This window comes from Sceloporus undulatus, chromosome 4 (genome assembly GCF_019175285.1).
Source record: "Sceloporus undulatus isolate JIND9_A2432 ecotype Alabama chromosome 4, SceUnd_v1.1, whole genome shotgun sequence".
In the NCBI taxonomy this organism is placed as follows: Eukaryota; Metazoa; Chordata; class Lepidosauria; order Squamata; family Phrynosomatidae; genus Sceloporus; species Sceloporus undulatus.
In genome coordinates, this window is record NC_056525.1 from 96,798,179 (window position 1) to 96,820,616 (window position 22,438).

General features: G+C 39.2%; 1 protein-coding gene across 8 annotated transcripts in view; it reads right to left on the reverse strand.

The window, feature by feature from the left end:
• The window catches only part of FUBP1 (far upstream element binding protein 1), a 36,430-nt gene that overhangs the window by 10,671 nt on the left and 3,321 nt on the right, over positions 1-22,438 (reverse strand). For 6 of the 8 annotated variants that reach the window (XR_006103778.1, XR_006103777.1, XM_042465975.1 and 3 more), the window contains exons 2-18: positions 19,910-20,000; positions 19,026-19,088; positions 18,178-18,219; positions 13,328-13,367; positions 12,360-12,409; positions 12,195-12,266; positions 11,868-11,925; positions 8,916-9,078; positions 8,733-8,831; positions 8,536-8,637; positions 8,041-8,143; positions 7,849-7,949; positions 6,858-6,999; positions 3,555-3,715; positions 2,700-2,851; positions 1,680-1,759; positions 972-1,097 (exon numbers count right to left, since the gene is read on the reverse strand). Coding sequence is in view for 6 of the 8 variants with exons in the window: in XM_042465975.1 (XP_042321909.1) it covers positions 972-1,097; positions 1,680-1,759; positions 2,700-2,851; positions 3,555-3,715; positions 6,858-6,999; positions 7,849-7,949; positions 8,041-8,143; positions 8,536-8,637; positions 8,733-8,831; positions 8,916-9,078; positions 11,868-11,925; positions 12,195-12,266; positions 12,360-12,409; positions 13,328-13,367; positions 18,178-18,219; positions 19,026-19,088; positions 19,910-20,000 (1,645 nt within the window). In the remaining 2 variants the exon portion in view is untranslated. The remainder of the gene's footprint in view (positions 1-971; positions 1,098-1,679; positions 1,760-2,699; positions 2,852-3,554; positions 3,716-6,857; positions 7,000-7,848; positions 7,950-8,040; positions 8,144-8,535; positions 8,638-8,732; positions 8,832-8,915; positions 9,079-11,867; positions 11,926-12,194; positions 12,267-12,359; positions 12,410-13,327; positions 13,368-18,177; positions 18,220-19,025; positions 19,089-19,909; positions 20,001-22,438) is intronic. The other 2 variants (XM_042465979.1, XM_042465981.1) reach the window with 1 other exon arrangement.

The following is a 22,438-nucleotide window of genomic DNA, read 5'->3' on the forward strand; positions in this document are numbered from 1 at the left end:
AATGCATGAAGAGTGAGCCTTTAAAAAAAAGGGTACAGGAAAGCTCTGAGCCCTCCAGCCACTCTGCCTTCATGGTGGCAGCAGCATTACTGGTTTTTCATTTGCAAGGCAGTAGCATATATTCCAAAATCTGGTCCTTTAAATAAAATAAAATGATGGCATATTTGAAGGCTGCCAAAAGATACGGCTGGAAAGCAACTTGAATTTCTGGCTGGCCCATCAGTGAATAGGCTGCAAAGACTGCTTATGGGGTCCTTTCACTTGCTGCTTTGGTCGTTCATTCGCAAGGCAGAAGCAAGCAACTGACAAATATTCCAAAACCAAAAATATCCAAAATCCCAAACACTTCAGATCCCAAGCATTTCTGATAAGGGAGACTCAGCCTGTAGGATTTTTTGCAGTGGTTTGGGAGTGGGCACAAACATGGGCTGGGGGGAGGCTGCAAGTGGCCCTGGGGTCTTTTGGATCAACATACCATGTCTAGTGGTCTATCTAACCATCAAAACATTTCACTTGTTCTTGCACAAAATCCCTTTAGTACGTAGCCATCAAAGCAGTGATTGTCACAATTTTAGTCAGAATTTATAGGGCACAGGGCAGAACTGTGTATTTTTGCCAAGATAATGGCTTGCATATTAAAGAACTTAACAGAAGGTATATTTACTAAGTGCATAGCTCTGGAAGCCCCTTGTACTCCCCCACCCCAAATATTTTCTCTGATTGTCTGGTGGTGTTCCCCTTAATAATACAAGATGAAGCATGGGCTGTTGGAAGGGAACTGTAGAAAATCTGGTAAATTTCTGCCCAGTTTGGGCGACTTACAATAGAAGTCAAATCAATATATATGAAATTTTATGTTTGGAGAGAAACTTGTATTAGGTAAATAATGTTTTAGTGAAATCTACTTTCTTACGAAGGGTACATAACAGCAAAGAAAATAACATAGGAGATCAATTACAACTATTTACTACCTTGTCCATTGGTCTGAGTGGCTGGTGGAGCACTAGGTGGAGCTGCAGGCGGCGGTTGTGCTTGCTGCTGATAATAGTGAGCATAATAGGCTGCCCATGCTGCCGAATTAGGATCTGTTGGCTTACCTAGGAAATAAAAGTTATTTTTAGTTCAATGTATAATTTGGTCAATGTCACTAACTATCCCCTTGTTTAATATGGCTTTACTCTTATCATTTTAATTCTACTGTGGTTTCTTCATCGGTTTTCTACACAGATAGTGATTAAACACACAAAAGCTGACCCAGACAAGAATACTGCCCATATATGACAATGATACTAACATATTTGGCAAATATACATTTTTTGTGGCAGTAGTGGGCAACCTGATGCCCTTCAGATGTTTTGAACCGTAACTCCTATGTGACCCTTAATCATGTCTGGAACAGATGGGAATTGTGATCCAAAACAGCTGGGAGGCTTTCTGACTTCTAAAACCATGAGTTTGCATATTAGTTGGGCCAAATGCAGTAATAAAAACACCCACTGTTGTTTTCTGCCACAGAAATTAACTCCACCATCATACATGTATAGTCTGCAACAGAGACTATACATAAAAACATATGGACAGGGGTGAATAAATATTTTAGCTGCTTAGGGAATGCCAACCGAGTACTCAAGCATGTTTTTCTGCAAACACATATACATGAATAGGCTATTTCATCTTACCAGGGTCTGGAGGATTGGGTGGCTGCCAGTGTGGGTACGCATTACCCCATCCTTGTGGTGCATATGGTGCTGGAGGCCCACTAAAATGAAAGTATGACACACAATTAGAGCAGTACTAAGCAGAAGTGGAAATTATGTTTTTTATACATGAGATGCACTGTAACTGGCAGATAGAGATGATTCCAGCACAACCTATTTAAGGTTGTGACATTCTGCACAGCAGTGGCCTACAACACCATTTGAGAACCTGTAGTACATTCTCCATTAAGTAAAACTCACTAAAATGATCCAGATTTGCTCCATGTAATGCTCCTCTTACAATTCAGTCCATCAACTCAGTAGAATTAATGCAACGGGCATGCAGATAAAGGAAACATCAATGCATATCTAAGTGTGGTCTTTGCTAGGAAGCATTATCTACATCTTCCTTGTTCTGAGAAGCTATCACAAAATGAAGTTTAAACAACTTGTTTCTATACCAAATGCATTTTTAAAATTGCCTGAAAACTGCTTTTGTATGGCTCATACCTGTGGGTTATACAAGCCCATGTATGGTTACTGACTGGTCAATGAAAAAAATAATAATAACTTTAATCCTCAGAAAGCACCCATTACTTCCCAAATTCTTGAACTTAGTTTTGGCAGTTAAAATTAATTCTGGCTTAAATTCTAGTTGCCCCAGAGTGAAATTACAGAATGAAAGAAAAGAATCTGTTGAGGAACAGTTAAGGTCCAAACATTTTTCCACTGGCCTTTTAAAATTTATTAATGTAATCTCAGAAACCTGAATTGTGGGATTAGTTTTTTTAAATTTTGGACTAGTGAATTTCCCTTCCATAGAAGTGATTTTCAGTTTCATGCATATATGACCCTCTCTGAAAAAACTTGCCAAGAAGGGTCGCCATAAGTTGGAAATGACTTGAAGGCACATTACAACAACAAACAGCAAAGCAAGCTACTATCTTTTCTTCCCCAGGCAAGTAACTTCTGCAAATGTATTTTCAACAGTAAGCTACTTACTGAGGTGCAGGACCAGGAGGGCCAGGCGTGTAAGGAGCAGGATTGTAAGGTCCCATTGGAGCCCCAGGCGGCGGCCCAGGAGGCCCATGTGGCCCAGGAACAACACCATGAGGTCCGTGTGGCACAGGTGGACCCAATGGATTCACTGGACCCTGTCAGAAAAGGTGAACAGGTAAAATGTAAGTTACCTCCTGTAGTCCCCTTGGCGTCTTCCTATCAGCTGGAAGAAGCAGTTTGTTCACATATTCAGCCATGTTATATTCTCCAAACGTTTCCCTTCAGGGAAGTAACTCCAGTTTGCTACCACAATGACTACTGCTGGAAGAATGGATTCCCTTTTCCTTCTACAACACTCTTCATACCCCTCCAAATCTGCTCTGGAGGGCTGGGGTATCCTCTAGAGCAAATATGGGGGAAATTCCATGCCACCAGGTGAGGTCTGTTCATACAAAATTGGGTGGTTGTTGTTTCTACATAAAAAATTCTGCAGTTGACTTTTCCATAATGCTCACCACTAGATTTTCTGTAGTCTTCATGCCATCTAGGCACCAAGAGGTCTTTAACTGAATGAATATGCTGAACCGACACAGTTCATAGACCACCCTTGCACTTGTAGTTCCCAGGACAAGCAGCAAATTATCAGGGCAAATGATGCTGTGCAAAGTGCCCTATCACACAGAAGGGCAAGCATGCCCATAGCAAACGTATTACACTACCCAAATGCAAAGAAATCAATGACTGACAGTAAGACAATGAACCATTACAGTTTAATTCTCCTCATCTAATCTGTACAACTACAGCTTTCAACCCATCAAGTATAATATATGAATACAGCTGATTTTCCAGAATACTTACTCCAATCTTTTCTTCTATGAGCTGACGAGCATAATCAATCTGTTGAGGTGTCCCCCGGATAGTAAACAGTTTCATGTTAGGGTCGGCATTCGGTGGAGGATTTCTCTGAAGTTCTATTCTAGCACCAGATTGCTGACTAATGCTCTTGATAGTTTCACCACCTGAAATAAAATAAACACATACCAAGTTCTACCTAACAACTTAAACAAACCGTAGTCCCCAGCTTAGAACAACTGGAACCAACCTTAGTCAAATACAGTAAACTGTACTGCATTTCAACCTTTGTGCCACCCTCTTCATTTTATCAAGTTTAATTGGTTCTGACAAGAAAAGGCCACAAATCCTCTTGCTCTCAAAAGAAAAATTATTACCTGATATGCCATATCAAACATGCCACATATTACTCAACATTGGTGACATCTTTCATTTTTATGATTATGAGGAATAGGAGGGAATATTAGTATTCAAAACTCCCATTTAGCTTCCTGTTAGGAAATGGAAGAACCATGCAATTTCTTAGAATACTAACAGTATACATTTTGATAAAATTCAGAGAGAAATGTGTGAGATGTGGCACATAAATGTGCTTGAAAATAGCCAATATGTCTATAGCATTTGGTCCTCCAGACATTTTTGACTTCAGCTCCCAGAAGCCCCAGCCACCATGACCAGTGAACAGGAATTCTAGGAACTGTATTTTTTTTTTAATTAAAAAAATATGGATAAGCAAAAGTAGAGAAGTACTGGTTTACAGGATGTGGGGTTAGATTTTCCCATTAGCTGATGAACTTTCACATTGAATATCAATCTTCTGCCTTCCTTTTGGAACAGTAAAGCATCCAGCAGTAGAATTTACTACTGCTGAACAGGTTCACTTGCAGGTAAGGTGGCTGCACCAAGAGGGGTGGGTGGGTGGAGATGTGCTGGAGCATCCTCTTTATAGTAGATAGAGGTAAGAGAATTAATCTAATGTTTTCTGAAGGTGTTTCCTGAAGATAATTTGGCCACTCAACAAATCTGACTAAAATACATACTTGCATAAAGTGTGGCTGATCTTGCAGATTCCCCCTTTTGAGATACAAGTGGAAACCAAGTGACGTGGGGCCTATTTTGGACTGAAATGGTGGAGGGAGAGCCAATTATTAGTTACTACATTTTTAAGTTGCTAACAACCATGTAAAAGACCTGGACCAAATTCCTCTATCAGCCTTGGAGCTTATATTGTCTATTTACACAGGGACATGCCCTTGTTTGAGAAAGAATTGATGGGCTAGTATGACAGTGTGAAGAATTGGGGTGTGGGTTATCAGGCTGGTGAATAGTGATGGGTACTTACAACTAAGAGAACATCAAGTACTTAGAACTAAGAGAATAGCAGTTCAACAACACATTCTCCACAGCTGAGACAGAAGACAGTTTTTTTTGCATTCATGTTTTAATGGAAACATTTGAGTCCTGCTTATTATATAAATATTATGAAACATTATTTTATGTATTAGAAAGCAGATCAACCATGTTTTAATGTTAACATGAATAGTCCAAACTTATTAAGGAGCCCTGATGGTGCAATGATTAAATGCCTGTACTGCAGCCACTCACTCACAAACAGCAAGGTTGTGAGTTCAATGCCAGCCAGGGGCCCAGGGATGACTCAGCCTGGTATCCTTTCAAGGTCGCTAAAATGATTATCCAGCTTGTTGGGGGCAATTCGCTTACACATTGTAAACCACTTAGGGGGTGCTTAAGTACACTGATAAGCAATATAGTAATGTACTTGCTATTGCTATTTAATATGATTTACATCAGTGGTCACCAACGTTTTCTACATCCTAAGGAAATTTTTGGTTAATCTTCGCACCCTCTACAAAACTAACATCACATTTGAAGATGAAGAGGTCTAATTTCTAATTTTTGAATTTCAAATTGAGCCACATACAATAATGTGAGTGAACAAACTGAACTTAAAAAATAAACTTTAACTCAGTGCATAATTGAGCAATTAGGTTCTAATTTATTGAGAATAAATTGTAATTACAGTCGCTCCTAACTTGCGGATCTCAGATCCACGACCTGGAATATCCACGGAGGGGCATCTTTCACTATTTTCAATGGCACCCGCGCCTCAGGGCACCCCCCATTCAAGCCTATAGGCAAGCCAGCTCCATCAGGCCTTGCTTGAAAGAAGAAGGCCCTCCCTTCCCTCCACCATCCACAGGGAGAGAAAGGCATGCCAGCTCCATCAGGTCTTGCCTTGAAGAAGGCCCTCTCTCCATCCACCATCCAGAGGGAGAAGGGCAGGCCAGTTTCATCAGGCCTAATCAGAGTAAGAAGAAGGGCCCTCCCTCCAGTTCATCTGCCGTGGTTCAGGCATCACAGGGAGAGAAGATCTGCTGGACCTTTTCCCTTCCCCACTGCCATTCCCTTCTCCTTTTGTGTCTTGTCTCTTTAAGATTGTAAGCCTGAGGGCAGGGAAATGTCTAATTAACAATTTGTAAGCTGCTCTGATAGCCTTTTGACTGAAGAGCGGGATATAAATAAATAATAATAATAAGGCTTGAATATGCGCGAGCCTCCATTTTTGCAGGGGTGGGTGGGTCTGGAACGGATCCCCCGCAAAAACGGAGGGCCAACTGTAACTGTAATGTTCTCTCCTTCTGATTACTGTAAATAAACAGTGAGACTATTATCCATTCAACACATGCACCTACTACCACTTCTCAAGGTACACTGAGAGCTGGCTGAGAGATGACTCGTGATTCATCACTCAAGGACAAAAAACACTTTGTTGCACCTCCTGAAATTCCATCTTGCACTCTGTGGGGTGCAGGCACCCAGGATGGGAAACTGTCATTTACATATTTGAATAAAACACAATTTTTACTGCTTATTATTCCTATTAAATTTTAATTTAAGTAGACTATATATACAGTGGTGCCTCGGGTTACGAAATTAATTTGTTCCGCGGCCGCTTTCGTAACCCGAAAAGCCTTCGTAAGCCGAATTGCCATAGGCGCTAATGGGGAAAAGCCGCGATTCCATGCGAAAAAGCCGAAAAAAGCACCAAAAGTTTTTTCGTAACCCGAAAAAACATTCGTAACCCGGAACAATGATTCCCTATGGGATTTTTTCGTATCCCGAAAATTTCGTAACCTGGGTATTTTGTATCCCGAGGTACCACTGTACCTAATAGTAAAACTTTTTTTCAAAATGAATTAATTTTTTTTAAAAGGGAGGTATTTTTTTAAAAGAAGTATGGGGTTTAAACCAGCCAACTTTGGCCACCTCATTAAAGAAGTGTCTTACCTTTCCCAATAATTAACCCAGTCTTTCCCGTGGGCACAATGAAATTGAATTCTTGCAGTCCACCAGGTGGTCCCATATTCCAGTTGCCCTGACCTCTACCTCTTCCACGACCTCCAGGCCCTGGACCACCAGGATTACCAGCCTGGATTAATATGGAAAAGTAACAATTAAGAATACTGAAAATTTGTGAAAAAAGTCAATTATTTTGGTGCAAGACTGTACCTCAAAAACTGACTTAGTTGTGTTAAACAATACTCTCTCAATGATTGTATGCTGATTGTATCTTTGCAGAAGAGAACATTTGTTTTACTTTTTCTGATACCATAAATAAACTGGTTTAAAAGTGTCTGATGGAAGAGTAAAGGTTTAAATTCCCACCATCAGTTTATTCCTTAGATAAAGTTAAGATACACGCATGCACTTTTGAGAGCTTTTCTTTCCCTAAAAAACAAGATGACATGGAGTAGCAGTGTGTTTTAAGATTTTCTGTAGTATGCGAGCTTTACCATGTAATCAGCAGTTTTATTTTTGGAAGCTTCCAGAATGCTTGAAGACATCATCAATATATTTTCATTACTATGAAATGTAATAATTGTGTTCCTGAGGGGAATTAATAGATTACAAATTCTGCAATCTTAAATGTAGAGCAATAATCCCCATCACAGTACTAATTTATGGGAGTCTTCTTCTAGGCCAAAAGGCATATTTATAGTTAAGTGTGGACAGCTGCACTGGTAAAACTGTTTGTAATACAGCTAACATTCTTAAAACAGAATTTCCACACACTGATTTAAATAATGTTCACAATTATCAGCACATTTCCCTTCTCCACTGTTTTCAAAGATACCTTTTAAATACCACTTTTAGAACTGGCAAGAAAATACGATTTAACATTAAATTATACCTGCAAATTCTGAAAAGAGATTTTACAGAAAATCAAACCTAGTATTTTACAGTCAACCAAAAGTGTTCCTAGAAACTATTAACCAACCTGAACACTTCGAAGAAGATCTGTAATAATTTCTGCTGCATGCTGGCATCTGTCTGGAGGACCTGTGATTTGTGCTATTCTGTCTGGAGTTGTCCCATCGTCTGGAAGATGAATGGAATATTTTAACAAGTTTGTCTTAAATATTACAGGGAGAAATAAAATTTTTTAGCCTTGCACTCAGAAGCAGCCCACCTGGTTTAAACTGGATCCTCACACCAGCATCATTCTGTATTTTCTTTATCATTTCCCCATTTCTTCCAATTACAATCCCAACAGCAAATCGTGGTATTGGAACCTTAAGAAGCAACACATATTTAAAGAAATGTTTCAGAATGTGTAAAACCAAATCTTAATTGTTTCAGTGTGTAATTTTACACAGAACAGACGATGTGTTTTGCATACCAGCAACTCACATGGGAAAATAATAGGTTAAGTAAAACTGTCTGAGGAAAACAGCAGAACAGTTAAAAGTTCTTCCAAATCCTGTCAAGTCAACTTGATTGTGTGATATGGGATCAAACAGATCCTGCCAAAGGTGCTGAGAAATGGTTTCATAATGATCAGTTTCTTTACAACTTAATAGTATTATGAAAACCAAAATAATTTTTCTTGTCTCTTTAATATACTTTTATAGACAAAAATAAGCTCTGTAAAACAAAAACTCTAAAAATTACAGTTCTTACTCACATCTAGTCCTTCATTGCCTCCTATTCTTGATCCATATTCATTGCGCACCTCTCTAAAACCACCTTGATCACGAATGAGGTCTAAAACCATTTCCTTGGCTTGCTGAAATAAATAAATAAATAAATAAAATTTAGACGATAATCTTTAAATCACTTCACTGATAGACAGAAGTGTCAGGTTTCAATTTTTTTCCTTACTTGAACTTTGTAAGGATCTCCTGTGATTCTAAGAGGTTTGTCTGCTCCAGTGTTCTGTGGTCCATCTTGAATCATTACCATCTTAACGCCTGCTCGCTCCTATTTAACAAAAGTAACCTGTACAGATCATGCAAATTTAGAATTTTCATGTATTTACCCAAAAATAGAACACCATCAGCTTACCTGAAGTTGCTTTATTGTCTCTCCACCCTTTCCAATAACCAATCCTGCTTTGCTTGCTGGAATCATAATTTCTTGGACTGCATTTCCTGGACCATCACCATGGTGGAATCCTGGTGTAGGTCTTCCTTTTTCAACTATCTGATCAAGCAACCTCTTTGCAGACCTGGAAAAAAAAATAATTTATGACAGTTAACAGGACTCAAAAGCAACAATAAACCCCATCACTGCCAACAGATAACAACTGGAATAGCTAACAAGGAATTTAGTAACTAGAAAATTATCAAGTAAATTAGATGAGAAATTTCAGATTTGTACTGTCAGGAGTCATTTTAAAATGGGGGATACAGTCATGTTGTTTTCTGGGCTTGAGAACAAAGTAACAGAGTTTCAGAATTGTATATCATAATTCAACTAGCTTCAAATACCTGCAGTCATACACTGGGCCCTTTGTATATGCGGGGATCCATTCTGGACACCCCCCCCCTGTATAGGACAAACTGCAGGACTTCAAGTCCTGTTGATTTCAATAGTGGCATGCTCCCGTGGGTGCCATTTTGTCCCCCCAGGCTTGCTGTCCTCGTGAGCTTAAGTCCACGTACGGCAAGCCCGCACATTTGAAAGTTGTGATAATAAGCCACCAAACAAACAATTTCTGCCATGAGTATAACTTATGGAAATTTAATTCTTGAAGAATTTTCAAATGTCTTTAATACTACAAACAACTTATAACTGATTAACTTCGTGAAACATTATAGAGTACATGCACAGTAAAAGTGGAAGCAATATTTTCAATTAGCAGTATGCTACTCTCTATTAAATAAAATACTGTACAGTATGCCTCAACTTTCTTCCCTTCCTCTCCCCTGTGCAACTTCCTGCATTGCAAGAAAGGTAGATCGGGAGGCGTTCCCAATCATTCATTGCACCTGCATGGGATACACAGGCTACTAAAGTAGGGAGGAAGAAAACACCCTCCTCCTAGTTTTATTGGCCATCAATTGATCCACAAACTTTGGCCACAGACTGAGAAATACAGTGCACCCACGCCAATATGGGGGCACAGTATACTGTACAGTGTGCCTCGGGTTACGAAATTAATTCGTTCCGCCGCGGCGTTCGTAACCTGATTTTTTCGTAACCCGGAAAACGCCATGGCGCTAGCGCTAAAGCCGCGATTTCATGCGAAAAAGTGCCGAAAAGCACCAAAATTTTTTTCTAAGCCGAAAAAAAAAAAAAACAAAACGTCACCCGGAACAGTTTTTTCCTATAGGATTTTTTCGTATCCCGGGAATTTCGTTAAGGCGTCGTATCCCGGGGTACCACTGTATGCTGCTTTAAATATATGCTGAAAGCAGTGCTGTGTCTTCCGGCGCTATGTGCAAGATGAAACAATGATGTGCATGCCCATGGTGCGCATGTGCTGCCGCCGCAAGCACAAGCCCCATTACTTGTAATGGGGCGAGCATACGCACTTTTTGTTCTATGTGGGAGGGGTGACTGGAACGGATCCCCCGCTTAAAACAAGGGCACACTGGATAGCACGAATACAAATTTTAATGACTGAAGTTATACTACTGTGTATTCAAAGGTAGTGCTGGACAAAGTAATTTGATTGGTAGTGAAAGACTAAAACAATAATAGAAAAGACAACTGCACTGCCCATAGCCGTCTTTTAGAAGAGAAAGAAAAAACATTTGAAAATGGGCGCTCAAAATGAGACATGACCCCAAGTTGACAAAGGCGGGGTACAGACCGCCGCCGCTAGGTCCGCGGGGGAGCCGGAGCCTTCAGACGGCCCGACTCCCGCGCGGACCGAAAAAGAAGCTCCAGACGTAGCGAGGCGCCAGGGGCGCGCTCGCTACGTCACAAGCGGCGCGACACGTCTGGACGCTGTGCGTCCAGTACGTAAAGATGGCAGCGCCCGTATGAACAGGGCGCCGCCATCTTGTACGTATTCAATACGTACTAGGGTTAGGGGGGTGCGGAAGCACCGCCCTTTCCTAACCCTAGTACGTATTGTATACATACTATTTGGCGGTCTGTAAACCGCCAAAGTATGTCAAACCCAAGGTGCAGTGGAGATGAAATTAAAGCAAAATTTACTAGGTAACACACACTGGATTTCCATCCCTTAAGTTATGTAAGTTCTTTTAGTTATATTTTTTTTTAATTTTATTTATATGCTGCCTTTCTCCTGGAAAGGGAATCAGGGGAGATTATAACTGATAAAATCTGTTGAAAACATTACAATATTTCTTCAAAAAACAATTAAAACCAGCTTGCTAAAACAATATAAAATTACATTAAACAAAGAAAAGGCAAATAACACAAATAAAGCACACACCGTACATAAAACCCACTCTGACAAAGATTATATATTAGAAGCCTAATTGAATAAAAACATCTTTGCCTACTGGCAAAAAGAAAGCAGGGAGGACTCCAGCCTTTCTCTGTAATGAGGCAAAAATGCTCTGCAATGAAATGTAATCTACACATCTTGAGTATGAAAAAAACAAAGGCCTGTTACAGACAGCCAAAATAAAGCTGCTTCGAGTCACAGTGGAGGTATGGTGTTTCAATGATGCATGCGTCCTAAAAGTCCAGAAGCCACAGCAAAGCCATGCTCCAGTCTGGAGTGTGGCTTTGGTGCGGCTTCTGGACTCTTAGGACGCATGCATCATTGAAACACCATACCTCCACTGTGACTCGAAGCAGCTTTATTTTGGCTGTCTGTAACAGGCCATAGAGACCACTGAAATCACAACAATCCAGTTTCTATACAAGTCCCATCATAAAACAGTATCTGTTGGAGCAGTAATGAACATACTTCATTCCAGGTCCAAATCAATCCTTACAGTGTATGGTTATGTTCCATGAGATACAGAACATTTCAAAATACACTCACAAACTGTGTTCTGGTCAGACTCTTTAAATTTCTAAGTGAACACTTACTGTACTGACTCTGGAGTTCCAGTTAGCATGCAAGATCTTTCAGGCAGCCCACCACTATCTATAAAATGAAAACAGAATGTAATGAATACTAGTGATCACAAAAGAAGAAAACAATTTGCAGTTACAGAATAAGATTTAATCACTTCTTTTAAACAAACACTAAAAACTACACAAAATTAATCAAAACTATAATCCAATATTGGACTCTCCCCTTCCCTTGGTTATTAACTTATACTCCATATGCTTATTTAAGAGCACTGACAGAGTCATTCAAATAATAATTGCTAGCAGTCTACACTTGAAATTAATACAAATGGAAGTAATTACCAGGCGCAATCTGTATTTTGCATCCAGATTCTTGTTGTATACGAGATATTTGTTCTCCTCCTCTGCCAATTACTTGAGAAATGAACAAAAAACATCTAGTTATTGAAGTAATACAATACACAACAGTTTTTAAAATTGTATTGCCATAAAATTTCTAATACTTACTGAATCCAACCATTCCATCAGGAACTTTGTATTCCTCTGTCATTACAGATCTGAAAAAATGACAAAAACTAACATTTGTACCTAGCTTGGAATCTAGGTATTTCTATCTCTGAGTTATACTGTATTCTGAAATTCCTATTAAGCTGAAATCTAATGCTTTTCGTGTCTGCAAGGTTTGTTAGATTGAAAGCCTTTGAATATTTACGTTTACTAATACATCTATCTGTAGCCAATTATTTACAATGCCAAAAGGTAGAATAAAAATGCTTAAAATATTTATCACAAGGCCTTCAAAATTCAAAACCCTTGCATGAATTACTACAAGAAATGAAATTACTACAAGTAATTATTATGACTTTTAGAGAAATTTAGAATAGCCTTTTCTAGCTTTAAATTTATATACAAAGAAGTCCCAATATAAGGTATGAATATATTTGGGGAAGAAAGCTTTCAACTAGTTGGGCATACACTGTAATATAGCATTGTTTGTCAAATGGAGTAGAATTACAATAAATTTTATCAATTAACTTCATGACTGCAACACTTATAGCAAAGCTCAAAGTGGCACACTCCAAATTTTAAAAAGCTAGCAACGTTTTCTTGAGCAGCCTGAGATGTTATTCGTGCAATGGAGAAGACAACAGTGCTTTTTCTGCATCCTGCATCTCGATTTTAAGTACATCTCAAGAGCAACAAGATTTGCTCAGATTATCCATCAAATTAACAGAGAACACTGACTGCTCTGGTGGGGAAGAATAAGAGAACCACAGCTACCAACAAAGCAAAATTTTATTTTCCTCCAAAAATAACATGCTTGCTTTCAGAAAAGTGCACCAATTTAAGAACTTTACATCTATATAACATCTGACAATATTACTGTGCAATCATGCAACAGTTCATAAATTGCCAAGAGAAGCCAAAAGGGAATTATTAGTTTTTACAAGAAGCAGGTAAGAAGAAAATCCTACCTCTGTTGTTGATGCATGGGTGGTAACTGGTTTCCAAAAGCTAAAATGAAAAATTACATATTAAAATGGAGCTAATAGAAATGAGTATTATTGGCTTTTGAAATGTATCTCAGCTTAGATGCTTTACTATTTCTGAAGGCTACCAGTTTGTTTCCAAAACCAGTTTAAAATGCTACATTTGGTCACTGAAACTTTAAATCAAGGTGGATAACCACTAGCATGAAATATCTTCACTTCCCAGAAAGGGACATTGAGGGGCTCAGACTTGCAGAGGGAAAGGCTAATCCTGTAACTTTCCAGAACCTTCTTGTCCTTCTCTCAATGGCAATAATGCTAACAGAAGCAACTCTGCAAATCTCCATTGTACTTAAAGGAAGTGTTCACCACCTCTGCCCTAAGAGTTTTAAGGCCAGAAGAGACCAGCCGGGAAAGCCAGCTTCTGGGCGGCTTGGGGGCATGGTGTTGACACTACAAACCCCCAAGGTGCCCGTAAGTCATGCTGGGCAATTACACAGGGCCAGCTTCAAGTTGTTCTGGAGATGTGGCGTTTAGATGCCGCACGCCGTTGGTGTGTGTGAAAGCCTGAGGCTGCATCAGGGCTGCCTGAGGCTGCATCAGGGCTGCCTAAGGCGCCTTTTTACTGGCCCAAATAGGAGTGGATCTTTTCCACTCCTATTTGGGCCAGCTCCGGGGCAGATTGGGGCAGCAGCATGTGGCTGCTGCGGCGCATGGCTGCCACAATCTGCCCTTCTGGGGTGGTCTGTTTAGCCCCACAGTGGTCTTAGGCTGTCTGTGAGGAAAATGTCACAAATATAAACCTACAAGATCCTTAAAACAGAGCCTGTATGGTGCAGTGATTTGACTGCTAGACTATAACTCTGGAGACCAGGGTTCAAAACCATTCTTGGCAATGGAAACTCACTGGGTGATCTTAGGCAAGTCACATTCTCTCAACCTCAGAAGGCAAAGGCAATCTCCCTCTCAATAAATCTTGCCAAGAAAACCCTGCGATAGGTTCGCCAATAGTCAGAAATGACTTGAAGGCACACAACAAATCGTCCTAAGATCTTGTCAAAGGACGAGGAGTAACTCTCCTTAGGCTCTTTCTTTGCTGTCTTTCAGATGGAAAACTATGATGTCAAACACACCGGCATAAAAAGCTGGCTTCCACATGTCTTGGGGGCACATGCCGTCAGAGTACCTTAAAGCTGGCTTCCAACCGTGGTAGAAAAGAAAAGCGGTTTTTTTGCCGGCAGTAAAAGGAATGGCTGTTTGCTGCTTCTTTTTTGGCTGGCAAAAAGACATATTGGGGCTGTGATATGTACAGGGGTACCCCGGGTTACGAATTTAATTCGTTCCGCCGCCGCGTTCGTAACCCGAAAAGCTTTCGCAAGCCGAAAACCCATAGGTGCTAATGGGGAAAAGCCGCGATTTGGTGCGAAAAAGCGCCGAAAAGCACCAAAATTTCTTTCGTAACCCGAAATAACCTTCGTAACCCGGAACAGTTTTTTTCAATTGATTTTTTTCGTAACCCGGAAATTTCGTAAGGCGGCGCATTCGTATCCCGGGGTACCACTGTAGTTGCTGCAGCCCCAATCTGCCTTCTGAAGGGGCAGTCTGTTTCGCTCCTATGTTATTTAAACATAATTTTAATGTTTCATTCCAGGAAAGTTTGAATGTCCCTTATCCAAAATGCTTGAGACCAGAAGTGTTTGGGATTTTGGAAATTTACATATACACAGTGAGATATTCTGGTGATGGGGCCCAAGTCTAAACATAAAATTCATTTATGCTTCATATATACCTTATACACATGGCATGATGGTCGTTTTATACAGTTCTTAAAAATAATTTTGTGCACGAAACAAAGTTTGTGTACATTGAACCATCAGAAAGCAAGCTAACTCAGCCACCCATGGAAAAAAATTTGGATTTTGGAGCATTTCAGATTTCCAAATGAAGGATACTCAGCCTGTACTGTGTTAATTGATTAAAAGTAAATAATAAAAATACTGTTAAAATATGTGTTTCTTACTGCTGAGTACTGTATATATTATTTTATACAAGTAACTTCTTTTTTGTTTATCAACAGTACTTATTGGTTACCAGCTGTGTATTAAATATCTCACAACTGAAAGGCTAGCAATAAAAGCCTGATATTTGGACCACCAAACTCAATGGTATTAGCAGCACCAATCATTATACCACTTGAAGTGTTGCAACAGAACTAGTTATCATCTCAGTCATTTAAAATGCAATCCTCTACTTATCTAATGAGCAGTGAGAGCCCTACTGAACTCAACATTTCTTCTACCTAAGATAATCATAGGACTGCATTAATAGAAAGTTTCCTAACTTTGTTTCAAAGATAAACTTTAATTTTGATAGACTTGAGAAAACTGAACAGCTGTGGATGACTCGAAATGTGTTTCTGAACAATTATATGTCGTTGGCCCTTAGTATCTGCAGAGGGTTCCATCCCAGACCCCCACCGCATGAATGCCAAAAAATGTGGGACTTCAAGTTTTATGATTTTAAATAGCTGCATATGGTGCCGCTGACATGTGCACACGTGCCATAAGGGTCAATGTGGTTTGCCATCCATGGATGTTTAAAATTTCGGAGCCTTGAGCTGATGGGAGAAAAAGATGAAATTCCAAGCTGAAGAGAGTAATTACTGGCTGCATTATGCATCTTCATGCAGGATATATGATTGTCAGACTGCATTGCTCAACCACACTCACAATTAAAACTATGGGATGCAACTAATTAAACAAAAGGAAAATAGATACAAATATGAACAAAAGGAAAAAGTGGTCGACATCAGTTAGTATACTTGTTAAAGCAAAAAAATAATAACATCACAGATACTTTTTCCAACAGAACGTTAGAATGGCAAATAACACAAAGACAGTATGTATGATGCCAATGAAATAGCACCTCTATAAGAAAACTGTCTCATCTTACAGTACTTTCTCTTACATTACAGAATTTCCCCAAGACCAAATGGATATCTTCAGGGATAGAAAGCCAATTAGTTTCCATGGGGGTAATAATTTGCTCCTTCAGCTTCAGACTTTTATAGTTCTACCTTTAGGAGAGATCTGATCTAATTTACAGTATATGAAATTTTCTAGTACAATTTCCTAGTGAGAATGGTATCTAATACAGTCGTCCTGCTATATTTGTGCGGCTTAGGGGCAAATAACCCTTGTAAATATGAAAAATTAGCAAATAAAGGCCCCCTCAAGATGGAGCGTGTGGGTGCCAGACCCCTTTAATTCGGTCTATAGTAGGTCAGGGTGCTGCCTGCAGGCGAGTTGGGAGTCGTCTTATACGCCCAGTCATCTTCTATGATGGAAACTACGGTAGCTGAGCTGGGCAGGGAGGAGAGCTCTCTTGATTCCCCTCCTGATGCCTGGATCAGCTGTTCCAGGCATTGGAAGGGAGGGGGATGGGCTTGCGCGGGTCTCTTCATGTCTCCTCCCACACGGGTCTCTCCTATTCCCTCCGATGCCTGGATCATTTGTTCCAGTCAATGGAGGGGAGGGAGAAGAGCCCGCACAAGCTCTCTCCGGACCCCTCACGAATAACCAAATTTGCAAATGCCAAGTTTGTGAATAAGAAAAGACAACTATAGTTTTATCTTGCAGCCTCACACTTCTGCCATGCGCTCAAGTAATAACACAGAACCTTTCAGCTTAGTGAATTTAACACTAAAAGGAGGGGGGGGGAGATCACAATGAAAAAGCTGCCTGTTGGGAGATTTGCTAATAAATTTCAACAGTGTTTACCAGAATAATTTGATATTTTGAGCATGAAGGCTCAGAATGTATTTTAAAAATAAACTAAAATAAAACTAATACACTGTTAACTGATACAAAATTATATTAGCTAGATTTGGTATTTGCTTTGGTCGCCTCTAATATGTTCTAATCAGGGATGGGCAACTGAGGGAAGCCAAGAAGCTGCATTAGTTCCCTAAATTTATTGATTCTGCCCCTAATGCTCTCTAGTGTATGGAGGACACTGCTGCCATGCTTTTGGGTGATGTAGCAGGAGTTGTTTCCTCTTCATCACCTGCCTTAGAAGATCTCTCTTAGGCCTAAAATGGCCAACACACGTGGTGAAAATGGTCCCATACCCCCCTCTAGAGGGCATTGGGGGAATATAGGTTTTATTCCAAACCAATCCCTGGGGGCCCTATGTAGCCTACAGGTTTCACTTTGCTCATCCCTGTTCTAAATGAACATTTCTTTGCTCACAGTAAAACTTAACGTTTGATAGAAATCTTATCTTGTTGCTGTTTTAAACTGCAACTTTTTGTTTCCATTAGAAAAAGAAATGCAGATGTCTTTTTAAGAGATGTTGTTTGTCTGTTAATTGTTGTTGTTCCCCACCTTGATGCATAGGGAAGAGGCAGGTAAGAATTATTACTATTATTAACATCAGAGGAAGTCCATGGCAAACGCCCTCAAAAGTAGTTTCAAAAGTAATGTGATACACAGCTAGTTGCCTGTTGACTTATGGCGATTCCTTGAATTTTATAGCATTTTCTTAGGCAAGGAATTCTCAAAGGTAGTTTTGCCAGTTTACTCCTCTAAAATATAGCCTACAGCACCTGGTATTTGTTGGTTGTCTCCTATCCAAATACTAACCAGAGTTATTCTGTTAGGCTTTCAAGATCAGGTGGGATCTGGTACCTTTAAGATATTTGGGTGGGTCAGCAACTGTACTAAATGCTAATAAATAAAGGTAAATTACCAACATTTGCAGGGTAGGGCACCACACACTGGTTTTTGAAACGTATACTGATGATCATAAAGCAAATGAATTACAAAAATACTTACAATCATTATTTGGAGGCGCAACCTTCTTAGGCTCTGGCTGATCTGCAAAATTAAGATTTTTAAAAATATTTTTGGTAACAGATACAAGGAATGCAAATAAATGGCTGTTCCAGAAGTGCAAAATGCAAACTTGTCCAGCGCACTTTAGCATGTTTTTGAAATTTCAGGGAATAGGTCATCTAAACAAGGAAAAATCTTATATGTTTAACACTTGGTTAGTATAATCTGGGGAAAAATACAAAGCACTTCCATTTATCAGATAAAACGTTAAACGTTTTAATAAGGCACACAGGTTTAAACGCACTATTATGGACATCCAGTCACTACAGCGTAGCAAACAAACATTTAATCATATAATTAGAAATTTGACACTAAAGCTAATGATGCTTCTGTAACAAAAACTGAAACGACCACTATTGTGAGAAATCATCATTTTACAATTATGTTTGACAACAACCACAATACTAAATAGAAAATCAAAATTTAAGACTTAACCAACACATAGCAATACAATCTCAGTCTGGGAACTGTCATACAGACTACCTAGCTAAATACCGAAACTTTCATGGTGTAAGACTTCAAAACAGCAGCTTCAAAGCCACTACCATGACTACCATGGAAATCCGTTTAGTATGAGTGAAAGTCGTAGGTAACTACTATCTGATAAAAATGACTTCAAATGTTTCCTTCCCACCCCATATTCAGGAATAGATGATGAAACACCATAATTAACTGCAGCAAAACTCAGACACGTATTCCAAGAAATATCTGTGTCATCCATTTCAAAAGATCCACTAGTTCATTTCACGTTTACATACTAAACACAGGTAATAAATAAAAATTCCTGCCTTTAAAAGGAGAGGGCATTCCCTCCCAGTGTGTTGTACTGCTCGGACTTGTCCAAGAGCCATCTACACATAAAATAAAAAGAATACATTACATACATCATTTGAAGCATCATTAGCTCATTTTTGAATATTAAAAGCCTCACTGTTAATAAAAAGGCACTTAAATAAAGTACACGAGTACTCCTTGTCAAGAGCCTTAGAAATTTTCTGCAAACAAAACTATCATCCTTCAGAACCTATATATGCCTCCAAGGTCAGAAAACTGTCTTCAAGATTTAAAAAATACTACATAATGCTTTTAGAAGATAAATATATTAAACCCGGTTAAGCCCACAAGCTTTAAGAAACAAGAACATCTGCTACACATTTCAGTAACATATTTTAAAAGAAAAAAAATATCACAGCATTATTTTATTAGGGTTTGAACATGTTAATCGTAAGTAATTTCCCTCCCAAAATGTCTTCTAATGTTTGTCTTTTTGACAAAATACATCCTATTATAAAATGCTGCACCCACACAATACAACAATACAATAATAAACTGTAAGAAATGAGCATTGACAGAAACTAATCTTTAAAATAAATATTTCAATATCATACTTATTAAGACACATTCTAAACAATGCAAATTTTACCTACCTTACCACAGATTTTAAGTGTAAATTTTATGCTATGCATTTATAAAAGTAGATGCAATCTCTTATCATCTAACTTTATTAGTCATATCTAAAGATCAAACCTGTGTGTAAGTTGGATCATTAAACCTTTTAATCAGAAACAATCTCGAAGAATAGGCAATCTATAACATACTTTAAACATATGCTAATCGCTATTTATAATATTCAGAATGGAATATGTTAGCGTCTTATATGTTGACAGCATACCTCCATCTTCAAGAGGTCTTTTTTGTCCCCCATAACTGTAGTCATTTGAATTCACTGATGTCCCTGATTCATTTCCAATTTTTGCTGCAATCTGTAAGAAAAGAAAAACAGCAACTTCCTTAATTTGTTACACTGTAACGTATATACTCGATTATAAGTTGACATCATGTATAAGTCGAGGGCAAGTTTTGGGGCCAAAATTATGGATTTTGCTATGACCCACGGATAAGTCAAGGGTACAATTTAGGGGGATGTCACAAAGGAGCTAAAGGATTTAGCAAAGGAAAATAATGTCAAAGAACTTATAAAATTCTAGCAGACATAACTCTGCGTGCTTACTCTTAAGATTGGATGGATGAGAGAGTAGAGGGGGTCAGTGCTTCACATATTATACTGTTGTTTTTCATCAGGAGATGGCACCTTCTTTTAAATAAGTGTTAAGACATAGTTCTTACACTGACCCATGGATAAGTCCATTTAGGTTTTTGGGGGTCAATTTTTTGGCCTAAATTTCTAGACTTATACATGAGTATATACTATATACTATATACTATATACTATATACTATATACTATATATATATATATATATATATATATATATATATATATAAACATTATTACAGAATGCAAATCCCCTAATTATCAATTTTAGCCCATTAACTGTCAAACTGCACTGAAGAATCTAGAGATCAAGAGATTAATAAGACAGGCCAACCTTAGATTCAGACACACAAGTACGGAATATATAATGCAATCCTGATAGAAATGAAGGAAGCCAAGCCCTCCAGATGTTGCTGGACTTTAACTCACAGGATTTCTTACTCTTGGCTTTGATGGCTTGTGTTGTGGACATCTGCAGAGCTGCAACATTTGGTCACACAATTATTCCCATTTTTGGCATGTGTCAACATTCAACTATAGTTGGCCCTCCACTTTTGCTGGAGTTAGGGGTGGAAGACCCTGTGAAAGTGGAAAAACTGTGAATAACTGTGTGCGTGCCCCCTGCCTCATTCAGCTGGGGCCAGCTGGCAGAAGCATGGGAGGGTTCCAAGTGGCCCACTTGTGCAGCTCCCTGCCTCCCAGCCAGCTGGAACGGGAGGGGTCCGAGCAGCACATGCACATCCTTCCTGAGTGCTCCCTCCCTCCTGGTCTTCCTCCTTCATCAAGGGGAAAAACCTAGGAGGGAGGAGAGGGAATACACCCGCACATGGCATGACACTCGCAAATAATTGAATTCACAAGTGTCAAAACTGCAAAAGTGGAGGGACCACTGTAATTCCAGTCTTGAAAGTTACAGCAAACTGGCCTATTATGTGTGTGTCAATGGTTATATAGACCCGATATATCCCCAGATGCCTGAACCGTTACCATTTATTGGCTTCAAACGCCTTTACCATCTATTGATAGTAACCATCTATTGACATCAGAAACCAGCCATCAGATGGTGCTACCATAATCTGCCATGGGAAGAAATACGCTAAATACTTTGCTATGGGCGCATCTACACTGCAGAAATAATCCAGTTTGGCACCACTTTAAGAGCCATGGGTCAATGCTATTGTTATTCCTTATTCCTGTTATTATAGTGATTACCATATGATCAGAATTCTGAAAAGCAGCCTGATGAATCATGTGGCATGAGTAGGAGTAACATTAAGAAAAAATATCTTAATACTCTGGAGTAGGACAAGGCGTAAACACAAAATCACCACTACTCTCCAGCGCTGCAGAATTCCACAGCAATGCACAATGGCAGTTAGTGGTGACAAACTGGATTATTTATGCAGTGTGGATACAGACCAAGACAGTTACCATTATCAGCCTGTTTGAGTCCTCTGTGTCATAAGTGCAAGAATTAAATGTGGCAACACCACACGGTATTTTGAAAGTTACAGCACTACTACTGTGGGACTACACTAGCATAGTAACATGTGATACTAGCAGGGCTTCTTTATGCTCATCTAGCGAAATGCAGAGAATGGTGGGGAGAGTTGTCAGAGATGCCTGCTTCCAAAATGTCTGGCTTCTGGGGAAGAGGGTCCACATGGACAACTTGTCTGTCTTGTATCAAAGTGAGGAGCAAAGACAGTTCATTTACCTAACACCAGCCCACGATTAGGTGCTATACCTGAGCAGTGAAAAATTGCATTTGACATAGGATAGATACATATGAAATTAAAAACTACTCCAAACTGTCGTCAACCCTTGAGGAATGGCAGGAAAGAAAAGTAGAATTTTTGGTGTTGCTCTAACATCTGTTGTCAAGAAATATCCTAATTTTAAAATGCATCAATGTTCAATTCCAAGACTTCTCTCTCTTCAGCCATTAAGAGTGGAATAAATCCAGGAGTGTTTAAAGAAGTTATTGCTTACTTTTATTTCTCCTTGTAACAATTTACTAATTTTCTGCACCTGAAAAGCTGTTTTGTGTGAACAACAAAACTCTATTCTTCCAAATAAATCTATGGAGGTTGGGGAAGAAGCTGCTGCTTCTGTGATTTGTTGGAGAACTTCTTGTAAAACAAAA